The 14,564-nt window shown below is 38.4% G+C and overlaps 1 protein-coding gene across 1 annotated transcript; it reads left to right on the top strand.

The window, feature by feature from the left end:
• The first annotated feature begins 3,158 nt into the window (after positions 1-3,158).
• On the top strand, positions 3,159-13,934 carry LOC126936466 (olfactory receptor 688). The gene is given in 2 exon segments (XM_050759247.1): positions 3,159-3,254; positions 12,939-13,934. Coding segments are annotated over 2 exon segments (1,092 nt in total).
• Positions 13,935-14,564: the final 630 nt, after the last annotated feature.

Here is a 14,564-nt window from a genome sequence, read left to right as displayed (position 1 = left end):
CACCTTTGGGGTGCAGGTATGTCAGTGGCCTGAGCTAAAAATTTCCAAACCCCTTTTTATCAAGTTGTCCTGAAACCAGTATAGGCTGTGGGATACCGTTCTCTCCTTTTCCAAGACCTTTACCAGGGGTGTATCCTTGAGTTAACATTTGTGCAGTAACTATATCATTTGGACTACACATTATAATTTTCATTTGAGAGAGCAGATCTCGCCCCCAAAGGTTAACAGGTAGGTGAGGAATGACAAATGGCTTAATGAGGCCTGAATTGTTTTCTTTATCTGTCCATGTTAGGTATTTAGAACTTTGTTTAGGATTACTGCTTTGTCCAATTCCTCTCAAGTGAGTTAAAGTTTCTGTGGTAGGCCAATGAGAGGGCCAATCTTCCTGTTTAATGATAGTTACATCAGCCCCTGTGTCTATTAGTCCAGTGAATGCCTTCTCATCTAACCATAGGTTAGAGAGGGTTTTTGATTTGTAATTGGTTGCACCCAATATATATCTGATGATCCAAAACCTTTTATATTTCTATTAGAGTATTGGATATTATTATCTGTTTTAACCAAAGGTAGCAGGAGTAACTGAGCTATTCTAACTCCTTGAGGGACAGTAATAATACTATCAATAGCTCTGGCCATAATTTTAATTTCTCCTTCATAATCATTATCGATAACTCCAGGGAGGACTTGTAAGCCTCTCATGGTGACACTACTTCTTCCTAAAAGTAGCCCAAAAGTGTTAGGTGGTAAGGGTCCATATATTCTGGTATTTAAGGTCTGTGGTCCCATTTCAGGTGTTAGTACTGTGTGGGAGGTGGAACTGAGGTCCAATCCCGCACTTCCTGGGGTTGCTCTACTAAGTTTTGAAAATGGATTGCTGTTGCTGGCTGGAACAAAGCTGACTGCCCCATATGCTTGTTTCGGGGCCTGAGGCTGGCCCCTCATCCCGTTTCCCTGCCTGGGGGGTAAAGGATTTCCTTGACTGTCAGTTTTAGATTTACATTTGTTTGCCCAGTGCCTTCCTCTTTTACACCTTGGGCAAAGGCCTGGGATTTTTGCTTCTGGACTCTTATTTTGGTTTTCATGGCAATCTTTTGCAAAGTGTCCCCTTTTACCGCACCTAAAACATCCCCCTTTATCTCTACCTTTGTTAATGAGGAAGTCTCTCACTGTTTGGCCGCTAAAAGCGGCGGCCATTGCTAGGCCTTGTTGATATGAGGGCCCAATATCTGAACAAAGGCGAATGTATCCTGTTAAATCTGTTTTTTTTTCGATAAGGTCTGATTGCCGCTTGGCAGGCGGGGTTAGCATTTTCATAAGTTAACTGTTTAACATAATCTACACCCGTTTCTGCATTTCCAAAGATTCTACCTGCCGTGGTCATAAGCCTATGCACAAAGTCTGAAAATGGCTCATCAGGTCCTTGTTTAACCGCTGTGAGCGAAGCCCCTGGATCTCCTTTAACGGGAAGTTTTCTCCAGGCTTTTGTAGCAGCAGCCTGGATTTGTGAGAACAGTCCAGGATCGTATTGCATTTGGGCCCGAGTGTCTGCATAATTACATGAACCAGTTAACATATCAAAATCCCAACCGTTTCCTGCCTGTTGATTTCTTTTAGCTGTATCTCTACAATTTTCAAAGAACTCTGACTTCCAAATTAAGTGGTCTCCCCCAGAAAGAACTGCCCTGACTAAGGTATTCCAGTCTGTAGGAGTGAGCCAATTATCAGCCACAGATTCCACTACAGCAAGAGTATATGGAGCAGTAGCCCCATACTGAGAGGCAGCAGTCTTTAACTCTTTTATAATAGTAAAATCAAATCCAGTATGATGCCTCCAAGCCTGTCCCTGTTCATCTATGGTTTCCGTGACCGGAAAAATGTCTTTAGGGGAGGAGTCTTCTCTATGTCGGCTAGCAACTAACCCCCCTCTGGGAACATGTTGTCCAGGCCGCTGAAGTGGGCGCAAGGAACCCTCCATAGCGTCTGAGTTAGGTATTTTTTCATTTCCTGTTTTTAGCTTTTGGAGCCTAATTATCAATGATTGATGTAACTCTTCAAGTTTAATTTGCTCTTCTAGTTGAGCAATCTTTTGCTTTAATTCTTCTTTGGGATCTATTGCTGCCATAACAATGGGTGCAGAAGCCTCATTATGTGTCTTATTATATGGGGGTGGGTATGAAGTAAAGGGAGGCAAATCAGGGTTGTGATATTTAGCCGCCTCTTCCTATAAATCATCCCAATTTATGTCCGATTGATTAGGCTTATTAATTTCCTCCTCCTTTTGAAGCATCTGTAAAATTGGGTATTTTTTTGGTTTGTTTTCGTGTGGCATTTCTTTATCTGTTACAGAAGGAGACTTAATTTCCTCATGATCACTTTCGAGGGAAATGAGATCCTCCTCCGTATCTTGCGGAGGCTTCGTGAGGTTAGAGCGGGAGCTAACCTTTAAAATATGCTCTGTCTGAGTGACCGCAGCCATGACTTGCGGATTGGCCTCCTTCTTATCTATTAAATCTCTAATGAGGTTCCAATAAGAGAAGGCAGTTACAGGAATTTTTTCCGGCCCAAAAGTATTATAATAGTCCTGAAGACAATCCCCTACTCTACGCCATCTTTTAATATCAATAGTTCCTTCCTGTGGGAACCAAGGGCAAGTGTCTTTTACAAAATCAAAAAATTTAAACAAATCATTACCTTTAACCTTTACTCCTAGTATCTTTAAAGCCTCTTTTAGTTGTCCTACATATATTTGATGTTGGCTTAATTCTTGTCCCATTTCGGACGCGTCACTTACCTTCGATTCTGACGCGGCAGGTTCCCGTGGTGATCGGAAGAGTTTGACTCCTTTTGTCTTTATTAGCGGTCGACCGTCCTTTGGCGTCCTCTTCCTCACGGAGTCCCTCGTTTCCAGGTCCCTGTTTGGGCGCCACGTATCCCGGCCCACGGGATAGTCAGAGCAGGCCCTGGAGGAGGGGGTGGGAATTTGGGGAACAAGAGACACGAGAAATGGAGACAAGACAGTGCTCTGATCAAGTCTCGTTTAATGGCGGTAATGCAGTGCCTTATATACACTTGGAGGGGAAGGGGTTGGGCCAGAGGCGGAGATGATCTCATCGCAGAGGGCGTGACCAAGTAGGTATTGGTTTCTCTGGTCGAACGTCATGTTGCACCTGCGCTGTCAGTTGGTAATTTTCCAGGGCACGGGATGGTGCCTGTGCTACAAAGTAACAATTTTCGTGGCCGCGGGGGAAAAACAAGTGAAGCAGCAGCAGGAAGAGCGCCATCTATTATGAGGTATTGATACAAAAGAGAAACAACAAATCTAGGGAGGAGGTAGAAGGTGGAAAGGAATAAAGCTCGGGCGTTTAATCATTAATTATTATTTGCTATGGCCGGGGCGCGCAGCTCCGGACACAGCTCCAGTCTGGCATTTTTCCCCTGCCAGTGCCAGGGAGACTGGATGGTTTGGACCCAGGAAGAATTCTCCATAGTGCAACACAAAGGCTGTGGCAGATCATGACCAGACTGCCTCTTTAGGCCAGACCCTGACACATCCCAGGCAAGGCCTTCCTATGGGAATTTCAGCAACTCCAGCCAGGAGTTTATGGACAGAACTCTGATCTCCCTGGTACAAAACCCCTTGAGGGAGGGGTGACCATGATCCCCATGGATCAGCAGACTTGTTTTTTCCCCTACTGGCTCAGAGGAATCTGGGAAGTCTGGTCAAGTGGGATTCCCCCCATCGCAGTGCACCCCTTCCACCAAGGGGTAGCCAGAGTGCTTTGTAAAATGGATCCCAGATCTCATGTCTCCTGACTGGATAAGACCCCCTAACAGGGGTCACCAGACACCTTATACAGGAGTGTCCCCACTGGCATCATGGAGATCCCAGAGGAAGGAGCAGGCAGCCATCTTTGCTATTCTACAGCCTCCACTGGTGACACCTCCAGGGGTGGGAAGGACCCAGGTAAATAGGGTCTGGAGTGGACCCCCAGAAAACCACAGCAGCCCTACAGAAGAGGGGCCTGTTTGTAAAAAGAAAAACAAACAGAAAGCGACAACAACAGTATCAACAAAAAAAGTTCCCACAAAAACCTCATCCAAACGTTAGCGATCTCAAAGACCAAAGATAAACTCACAAAGATGAGAAAGAATCAATGAAAAAATGCCGAAAACTCAAAAAGCCAGAGTGCCTCTTCTTCTCTAAATGATCACAACACCTCTTCAGCAAGGGCACAGAACTGGGCTGAGGCTGACATGGATGAATTGACAGAAATAGGCTTCAGAAAGTAGGTAATAACTAAATCCACTGAGCTAAAGGAACATGTTCTAACCCAATGCAAGGAAGCTAAGAGCCATGATAAAACATTACAGGAGCTGTTAACCAGAATAACCAGTTTAGAGAGGTACACAAATGACCTAATGGAGCTGAAAAACACAACATGAGAACTTAACAATACAAGCACAAGTATCAATAGCCAAATAAACCAAGTGGAAGAAGAAATTTCAGAGCCTGAAGACTATTTTGCTCAAATAAGACAGAAAGATAAGATTAGAGAAAAAAGAATAAAAAGGAATGAACAAAGTCTACAAGAACTATGGGATTATATAAAAAAGAATGGACCTACGACTGATTGGGGTGCCTGAAGGAGAAGGGGAGAATGGAACTAAGTTGAAAAACATACTTCAAGATATTATCCAGGAGAACTTCCCTAACCTAGCAAGGCAGGCCAACGTTCAAATTCAGGAAATCCAGAAAACCCCAGTTAGACATTCTATGAGAATATCAACCCCAAGACACATAATCGTCAGATTCTCCAAGGTTCAAATGAAGGAAAAAAAATGTTAAGGGGAGCCAGAGAGGAAGGCCAGGTCACCTAAAGGAAAGTCCATCAGACTAACAGTGGACCTCTCAGTGGAAACCCTTCAAGCCAGAAGAGATTGGGGGCCAATATTCAATACTCTTAAATAAAAGAATTTCCAATCCAGAATTTCATATCCGGTCAAACTAAGCTTCATAAGCAAAGGATAAATAAAATCCTTTTCAGACAAGCAAATGTTGAGGGAATCTGTCACCACTTGAAAGGGCCCCTGAAGGAATCACTAAATATGCAAAGGAAAAACCCTTACCAGCCACTACAAAAACACACTGAAGTACAGAAATCATTGACACTCTGAAGCAACTACATCAACAAATCTGCAAAATAACCAGCTAGCCTCATGATGACAAGATCAAATTCACACACAACAATATTACCCTTAAATATGAATGGGCTAAATGCCCCAATTAAGAGACAGAAGGCAAGCTGAATAAAAAGCCAAGACCCATCAGTGTACTATATTGAAGAGATGTGTCTCACATGCAAAGGCACATATAGGCTCAAAATGAATAGAAGGAGGAAAATTTACCAAGCAACTGGAAAGCAGAAAAAAGTAGGGTTTGCAATCCTAGTTTCTGACAGAACAGACTTTAAAGCAACAAAGATCAAAAAAGACAAAGAAAGGCATTACATAATGGCAAAGTGTTCAACAAGAAGAGCAAGAAGAGCTAACTATCCTAAATATATGCACCCAATACAGGAGAACCCAGATTCATAAAACAAGTTCTTAGAGATCTACAAAGAGACTTAGACTCCCACACAATAATAGTGGGAGACTTTAACACCCCACTGTCAATATTAGATCATCGATACAGAAAATTAACAAAGATATACAGGACTTGAACTCAGCTCTAGATCAAGTGGACCTGATAGATATCTACAAAACTTTCCACCCAAAAACAGCAGAATATACATTTTCTTGGTGCCACGTGGCACTTACTCTAAAATCGATTACATAATTGTAAGTAAAATACTCCTCAGCAAATGCAAAAGAACTGAAACAATGGTCTTTCAGACCACGATGCAATCAAATTAGAACTCAGGATTAAGAAACTCATTCAAAACCACATAACTACATGGAAATTGAACAACTGATTCCTGAAAGACTCCTGGGTAAATAATGAAGTTAAGACAGAAATAAAGAAGTTCTTTGAAGCCAATGAAAATGAAGAGACCACATACCAAAATTTCTGGGGCACAGCTAAAGCAGTGTTAAAAGGGAAATTTGTAGCACTAAATGCCCACATCAAAAAGCTAGAAAGATCTCAAGTTGACACCCTAGCATCACAACTACAAGAACTAGAGAACCAAGAGTAAATAAACCCCAAAGCTAGCAGAAGACAAGAAATAAACAAAATCAAAGTGGAACTGAAGGAGACAGAGACATGAAAAACACTTCAAAAAATCAATGAATCCAGGAATTGGTTTTTTGAAAAAAATTAATAAAATAGATAGACTTCTAGCTAGACTAATGAAGAAAGGAGAGAAGAATCAAATAGACACAAAAATTGATAAAGGGGATATCACCACTGACCCCACAGAAATACAAACAACCATAAAAGAATACCATAAACACCTCTATGCAAATAAACTAGAAAATCTAGAAGAAATAGATAAATTCCTGGACACATACATCCTCCCAAAACTGAATCAGGAAGAAGTTGAATCTCTGAATAGACCAATAACAAGTTCTGAAATTGAGACAGTAATAAATAGCCTACCAGCCCAACAAAAAAGCCCAGGAGCAGATGGATTTGCAGCTGAATTATACCAAAGGTACAAAGAGGAGCTGGTACCATTTTTTCTGAAATTATTCTAAATGAGTGAAAAGGAGGGACTCTTCCCTAACTCATTTTATGGGGCCAGCATCACCCTGATACAAAAATCTGGCAGAGGTACATCAAGAAAAGAAAACTTTAGGCCAATATTCCTGATGAACATCCATGCAAAAATCTTCAATAAAATACTGCCAAACCAAATCCAGCAGAACATCAAAAAGCTTATCCACCATGATGAAGCCAGCTTCATCCCTGGGATGCAAGCCTCCTTCAATGTATGCAAATTAATAAACGTAATTCATCACATAAACAGAACTAAAGACAAAAACCACGTGATTATCTCAATAGAGGCAAAAAAGGCCTTTGATAAAATTCAACATCTCTTCACATAAAAAACTCTCAATAAACTAGGTACTGATGAAACTTACCTCAAAATAATCAGCCATTTATGACAAACCCACAGCAAATATCATAACAAATGGGCAAAAGCTGGAAACATTCCCCTTGAAAACTGGCACAAGAAAGTGGGCAAAGGACATGAACAGACACTCTCAAAACAAGACATTTATGCAGTCAACGAACATATGACAAAAAGCTCAACATCACTGATCATTAGACAAATGTAAATCAAAACTACACGACAAGTAGCCCAAAACTTTATAAGTTGCCTACCAGGGTCACTGTAATGGAATTTATGATCTTAAGAAATTACTAGTTGTATCATAAAAAATGACTGAATTGTAAAGTTAACTTCCAATAGCTTGTATATAAAATAAAAATGGACAGGAAAGAGAAAAAAATGGTTAACATATAGAAACAAAAGCATACATATAAAAAACAAATAAAAATATTTAAAACTGCTACAGTTCTTATTCTATAATTGGTCACAGAGTCATAACTGATATCTACCATATTTCCCCAACCTCTACCAGAGCCTAGAGGAATCTTGCCTCCATTATATAGAAGCAACTCAACTTCCCGTTGGTAATTAGGATCAATCATTCCAACTGATAGCTTAATGTCTTTTTTTTTCTGTTAGTTCTGTGATATAAGGCAGTAAAATGAGCCCTTTGATAAGAGAATATATAAATACAGGGTCCAAATTAAAATAGTTTCTGTTCTAATCCTCTTATGATATTTGAAGACTTTGCTGCCATTACTATACATGCAAATTGAAATCCAGAATATCTCCCTCTCCCAGTCAGTAACTATTAGTAACCTCCTGGGGCCAATAAAATCCACTTGCTAGCTATATATCAGTCTAGACAGTAGTTCATAGTGGCTTAGGTCTCTCATTATGTTGACAAGCAAAACACTTTTGAACTTCAGAGGGAGTCGGTAGATTAGATTTATCTATCTGATTTACCTATTTACTTACTTCTCATTATGGCATCACTAGAATAGCCGCATGACCACTCATCTCAGAAACTCAAAAATACTCTTCCAGGAAGCAGCTTAGAACATTCAGGTGTTGATTCTAGCCAATTTCTGAATTCAGAAGAGTATTTTTCTGTTGAACTTCAACATGTGCCTCTTTAAATTCTCCCTTTCCGAGCTCATAAAGTTTTCCATAATATAGCATGCCATAATGGGATTCCTGACATTATTCAGTAATTCACGGTTCATTTCAGATCATATCACCAATTTATTGTCTGTGATCTTAAAATGGTTATAATTCTATCTTACAAAATTGTTATAATTTAGCTCCTCTGATACCATGAAAAAATTCCATTGAGCAGATTCATCTTTCTTTGGGGTAAGTTGATTGATTAAAAAAAAAAAAAAAAAAACTATCACAGAGAACAATCTGTCCCAGAACAGACTAATATTTCTATCAGGGAAAGTAATTTCATCACTCTTTTATTCCAGTTTAATTAACACTAAAAATATGATGTCATGAATTAAAAGAGAGACAAGTGATCCTAGAAGAAAGAACTGATCAACACGGATTAACTACTGGAGAGGATTCTGGTAAGATTAAGTTCTAAAATATGCCTATTATATTTGCCAATTTAAGTCATTAGCAAGGACAGTTTGTGTGATGTTATGACAAAAGTAAATTGCAGTGAGTTAAAACGCATTCAGGAAGTGAGAGAGAGAGCAAAATAAAGAAGCTACTCATAAAGTCTGGGAAAAGGGAAGTAGATAGGGGCACCCTCTGGAAGGGATATGGAGTAAAGATATGTTTGACATGGGGAGACTTCAGAACCTTCCCGTAATGAGGGGCAGTATTCATCAGATAGGGATGAATTAATGTCTGAGGAGTCTGGATGAAAAAATATTTGGCTGGCTGCCCCTGGGACTAGGGCTAAATGGGGTATATGCCTAGAAATTAGTTAGCTAACCCCAAAGAGTACTTGGGTCCTATTCCCATTGCAATGTTAAAAGCATTAGACCCTCAAGGATGCTTGTAGAGTAGGGAGGGCATAAAGAGCAGCACACTAGGACCAGGTATCTCAGGGATCTAACTTATACTAAATCCATAATCTCCAGGAGTGTTGAGCAAGGGCAGGAATCTGTTCTGAACAACAAAAGGGTGAACATAGGCAGCTGTGGCCAGGAAGGTAGAAGCAGCTACAGAAGACTGCCAGCCTGAGAGCTTCTTCATAGCCCCTCCTGACATAGTAAGTAAAGCAGTCAATGATCTGAATCTTGAGAGGTGAGGGAACAGACATGGTCCATGTCCTATAATTCTGTCCTAATCTCTGAACTTGATTACATGTCTTATCTTTGGTTTCCATAGTCAGCTTTCCTTGTTTGATTCTTCACCTCCAGTTTCCCCTTTTGCTCAGACTCTCCACCTTTGTAGGGACTAAGATCTGTGATCAGGAAACAGGAGAGAAATGAGGCTGAGCTAAGATGATCAGTGAATAAATGATAAACCAAGGGATCTAGAATAGTACAATAAATTCTTTGTGCAAGATTCCCAGAACGAAAAGTAACTCCGAACAAAAGGCTATTTTGTTACATTTGATAAAATACATGCAACTTTAAAAACAAAAGACACTATATTTGATGTAAACTCTAGCTGAATTACCTGTTAAATTCAACCAAAAAGTCCAAGATGTTTGCCATCATAATTAGTTTACACAGATTTTGAATTTCCAACCATTTCATTAAGACATGAAACAAAAATTAAGAGGCATCAATATTTGTAAAGAAGGAATTTATATTATTGTTTGCAAGCAACTTTTTATTCTACCTAGAAAAAAATTTAATATAAATGGGAAAATTCTGAGAATTGACAATAGTTTAGCAAAATGGACGATATACAAGACAAAATAACAAAACATATACAACTGCACCACTATAAAATAGTAAAGACAAGATGTTTACCAACAATAGATAATTGGTTGATATAATACCAAAAAAAATCACAAAACATTTAAAAGTGGCACAAGTTTAGAAAAGTGGGTAAATGCAAGAGGAAATAAAAACATTGTAATATATATTCTAAAGCATCACATTATCACAGATATATAGATACATTCTAATGTATATTTCTGTGATATAGATCCCCTTGAATTTATCTTTTTTAGTGTTATTATATCAATTAGAATGTATAATGCGGGCTGGGCACGGTGGCTCACTCCTGTAATCTCAGTACTTTGAAAGGCCAAGGAGGGCAAATCACCTGAAGTCAGGAATCAAGACCAGCCTGGCCAAAATGGTGAAACCCATCTCTACTAAAAATACAAAAATTACCTGGGAGTGATGGCATGCACCTGTAATCCCAGCTACTCACGAGGCAGAGACGGGAGAATCACTTGAACCCAGGAGGCAGAGGTTGCAGTGAGCCGAGATAGTGCCACTGCACTTGCACCTGGGAGACAGAGCGAGACTCCATTAAAAAAAAAAAGAAGTATAATGCAGAAAAACATATTCACTAAAAACATTCCAAATACTAATAATGATAATAAGAACATTGCAATACAAAATTTCAATGACACTTTTTTTCAGATTTAAATAAAGGCAGACAGGATCTATATTTATGAATGAGAAGGCTTGATAATATAAAGATATCAACTTTTTTTCAAAATTAATCTACAGATTTAACACAATCCTAACCAAAACCATGCTATGTTGGAACTCAACACAGAATTCTAAGGGTAATCTGGAACATGATTACATAAAAAGGGTTTTAAATTAAGGGAGTAATAAGAGGAATATAGTTCTGTTATGTGTTAAATTTATTATTAAACAAAATTTTTTAATTTAGTTTAATATTGACACAAAAATAACCAGAAAGAAATAGAAACAACAGAATCCCAAAAATGCAATTTTATCTATATGTATATAAATTCACTATGTGACAAATGACATAACAATCACTTGGTGAGAGCTGTAGAAGCCATTGTCTAATTATTTGAAATCTATTTATTTACATAGGTCTCATTAACAACAAAAGTAATTTCATGTAAATAAGTTATGTCACAAAACCAAAAAGCCAACTATTAAAGATATAGAGAAGTAAATATGGATCGAAATTTGAGTAAAGAACAATATTTTGCAATTGTTTCTTGTTTGCATTGTGGAACACTTTGAGAATTTGATGAAAAATAAACGGATCCTTTCTCTAGAAAAGTGTAAATATAGACTTACAAATTAAGGAAGTTCACAAACTTCCATGAGACTATCTATAAATTCTTGGTTAAAGAGTCCTATTTTAACCATAAAAGATAAAAAAATTCATAAAGGGTAAATAGTATAAATAATATTTTAAAGGTAAAAAATGCATATATGTATATATTTACAGTATGTAAAACCAAACGAAAATTGGGGGAAATGTTATAAAATGATTTGATAACATTCAGTAGTCATTGAAAACATGTTTATAAAAATTTAAAATGTCTATAAGGAGTTTCCCAGTGAATTGGAAAGTTTATATATACATAATGTTAAGAAAAAGCACAGTTTGAAAGATCCTATTTTCATGAAACAGGAACTGTGTAAGAAGATTGCAAAGAAAAATGATAAAAATTAAATATTTTGAAACATTAAATCTTTGCTAAGATTTTTATTTATAGCTATTTTTCTGCATTTTTTGTTTTCTAAAAGTGTTACTGTTTTATTTTTCTTATTTTTTATCAATTTCATGGATAATATACGCTTACCATAATGAATAAATGGCATAGTCATTCATTTTTCTCAGAAGTAGTGAGGGATGGACACTTGATCTTACACTTAATACCATGAAATGAAGCAAAGGCAGAGATTTGGGAAAGATAATATTAATACCTAAATATTTAACAAGGTGAGATATTATTCATAGATAAAGGCAATATAAAGAATTCTCAGATATTCAAGGACTCCAGGCATTTTGTCCAAGTACACTTTTTGATACAATTGCTTGAAGATATTTTGCAACAATTCAAGAATAAACAAAATAAGAATGAAAAGAACCAAGTGTTACAGGGACAAGAATGAGCCATAAAATTACTTAATTTTAAAAAGTCAAAATGTGTGCAATAAATGCTTGCTATGTTTCTAAATTATTCCACAGAAAAATCTGGAAGTGGTTGGAAGTTCATTGGTGATTTTCCCTCCTTACACCTTTTATTAATAAAATTGATTATTTGAAAATATAATTTTAAGTATATCTTTAACACTAGCTTCATAATCAGAAGAGGAAACAAATGATATTCCTAAAGGGTACTGACCTATGGGCTACAATTTGACGCAGGGAGTGCTGGAAATAAATGCAAAAAGACTAAAATTTTTTCTATAGATTAGTCGCTAGTGTTTTCAACATATGATTCTTATCTAGACAACTCATTCAACCTATTTCCTCATATGCGAATAACAATACCTCTATGGCGAAGATTAAATGAGAGGGTTTGCTGCAGATACCGTTTGCCAGCCACAGGCATTGTTTAAAAGAAAGGCATGGTCAGGGTTTCCACTATGGCTACTTATTCCTAACGGTTCCCAAGAATGGAGACGACACCTCTGCCCTCTAACTTTACCTGCTGAAAATCAGGTTCTTTATAATGTACATGTCTCATACTTTCTATCCTTATTCCCCACCTCCCAGAATTTCAGGAAAATAAAGCTAGAAAACTTTCACTTTTATTCTAGTCAATATTCTACTAAAATTTTTATCTTAGCATCTATTTTGGCCCATCTGTTCTTATCTGAACTGTTTCTTAGGGTCTCAAGAGTGTAGAGAATGCACGATGTTAAAAATGACTGAGTTATTGTGGGTAAGCCTTATTTCTCTACAGAAGTTTTGGCCCTCAGTTGAGCTAACCACAGTCTTATTCTGTTTCCCCTTAATCCATAGGCAGATGCTGAGAACAAAATATCTCATGATATGAATATTGGCCTAAGTATAGCCAATAGCTCAGGGTTTCAAGTGTCTGAGTTCATTCTGATGGAGTTCCCAGGCATTCATGAGTGGCAGCACTGGCTCTCTCTTCCCCTGGCTCTGCTCTACTTCTTAGCTCTTGGTGCCAATCTCCTCATCATAATCACCATTCAACATGAGACCATGCTACATGAACCCATGTACCATTTGCTGGGCATACTGGCAGTGGTGGACATTGGCCTGGCCACCACCATCATGCCCAAGATCCTGGCCATCTTCTGATTTGATGCCAAGGCCATCAGCCTCCATGAGTGTTTTGCTCAGATCTATGCCATCCACTCTTTCATGTGCATGGACTCAGGCATCTTCCTTTGCATGGCAGTGGATAGATATATGACCAGTTGTTATCCCCTTCAGTACACTTCCATAGTTACTGAAGCTTTTGTCGTCAAAGCCACACTGTCAGTAGTGCTCAGGAATGGCCTGTTGACCATCCCAGTGCCGGTATTGGCTGCCCAGCGATACTACTGCTCCAGGAATGAGATTGATCACTGCCTGTGCTCTAACTTGGGGGTCACAAGTCTGGCCTGTGATGACACCACCATCAACAGGTTTTACCAGCTGGCCTTGGTCTGGGTTGTGGTTGGGAGTGACATGGGTCTGGTCTTCGCTTCCTATTCTTTGATTATTCGCTCAGTGCTGAAGCTGAACTCTGCTAAAGCAACATCTAAGGCCCTGAATACCTGCAGCTCCCACCTTATCCTCATTCTCTTTTCCTACACAGCTATTATTGTAGTATCTGTCACTCACCTAGAAGGAAGAAGGGTTCCCCTCATCCCTATTCTCCTCAATGTGCTGCATATTATCATTCCCCCAGCCCTTAACCCCATGGTATATGCCCTTAGGACCCAGGAGCTGAGAGTGGGCTTACAGAAGCTGCTTGGTTTGGGCGAGCATGTGTCCAGGAAGTGAGCTAACTTTAAATAGCAGAATATTATATGCAATGCTGAAGAAAGAGCACAGTCTTTGGAGTCCAACACACCTTGTTTAAAATTCCATCTCTCCCAATTGCTAGGAATATCGATTCATCTTAATTAATCTATTTTGTATAGAACATAGCATGTTCAAGGCATTGCTCTAATCATTTCACATGTATTAACTTTTTTAATCCTGTAACAACTCTATGATGCAAGCACAATTGCTATTTATACACTTTGTGGATAGGGAAACTGAGTTGGGAAACTTGCCCAAGGTCACAGAGGAAGGAAGTTGCAGAGTAAGATTTCAACTGAAGCAATCAGCCTTCAGTGTTCCGTCTCTTAACTCTTTCTTTCTATTTAACCTCACTACTAATTTTTTAAATGCAAATTAAGATAAACAAGGTGAAATTACATATTACTTCTCTTTAATAAAAGAAAATTCTGTTTTAAAGTTGGCCACAGTTTTTCTCTCTAATGGTAAAGAGAGTATATTTTAAATCCTCCAGAAGGACTCATTCTAGTGGAACTACTTATATAGATGTAAATCAAGAATTTGACAGGAATTATTTTGTGACTTCACAAACTCTTTACCAACTCTTGAGTTAATTTGCATTAGAGCTCT

Source organism: Macaca thibetana, chromosome 14 (genome assembly GCF_024542745.1).
Source record: "Macaca thibetana thibetana isolate TM-01 chromosome 14, ASM2454274v1, whole genome shotgun sequence".
In the NCBI taxonomy this organism is placed as follows: domain Eukaryota; kingdom Metazoa; phylum Chordata; class Mammalia; order Primates; family Cercopithecidae; genus Macaca; species Macaca thibetana.
This window is presented reverse-complemented; position numbering and strand designations above follow the sequence as displayed.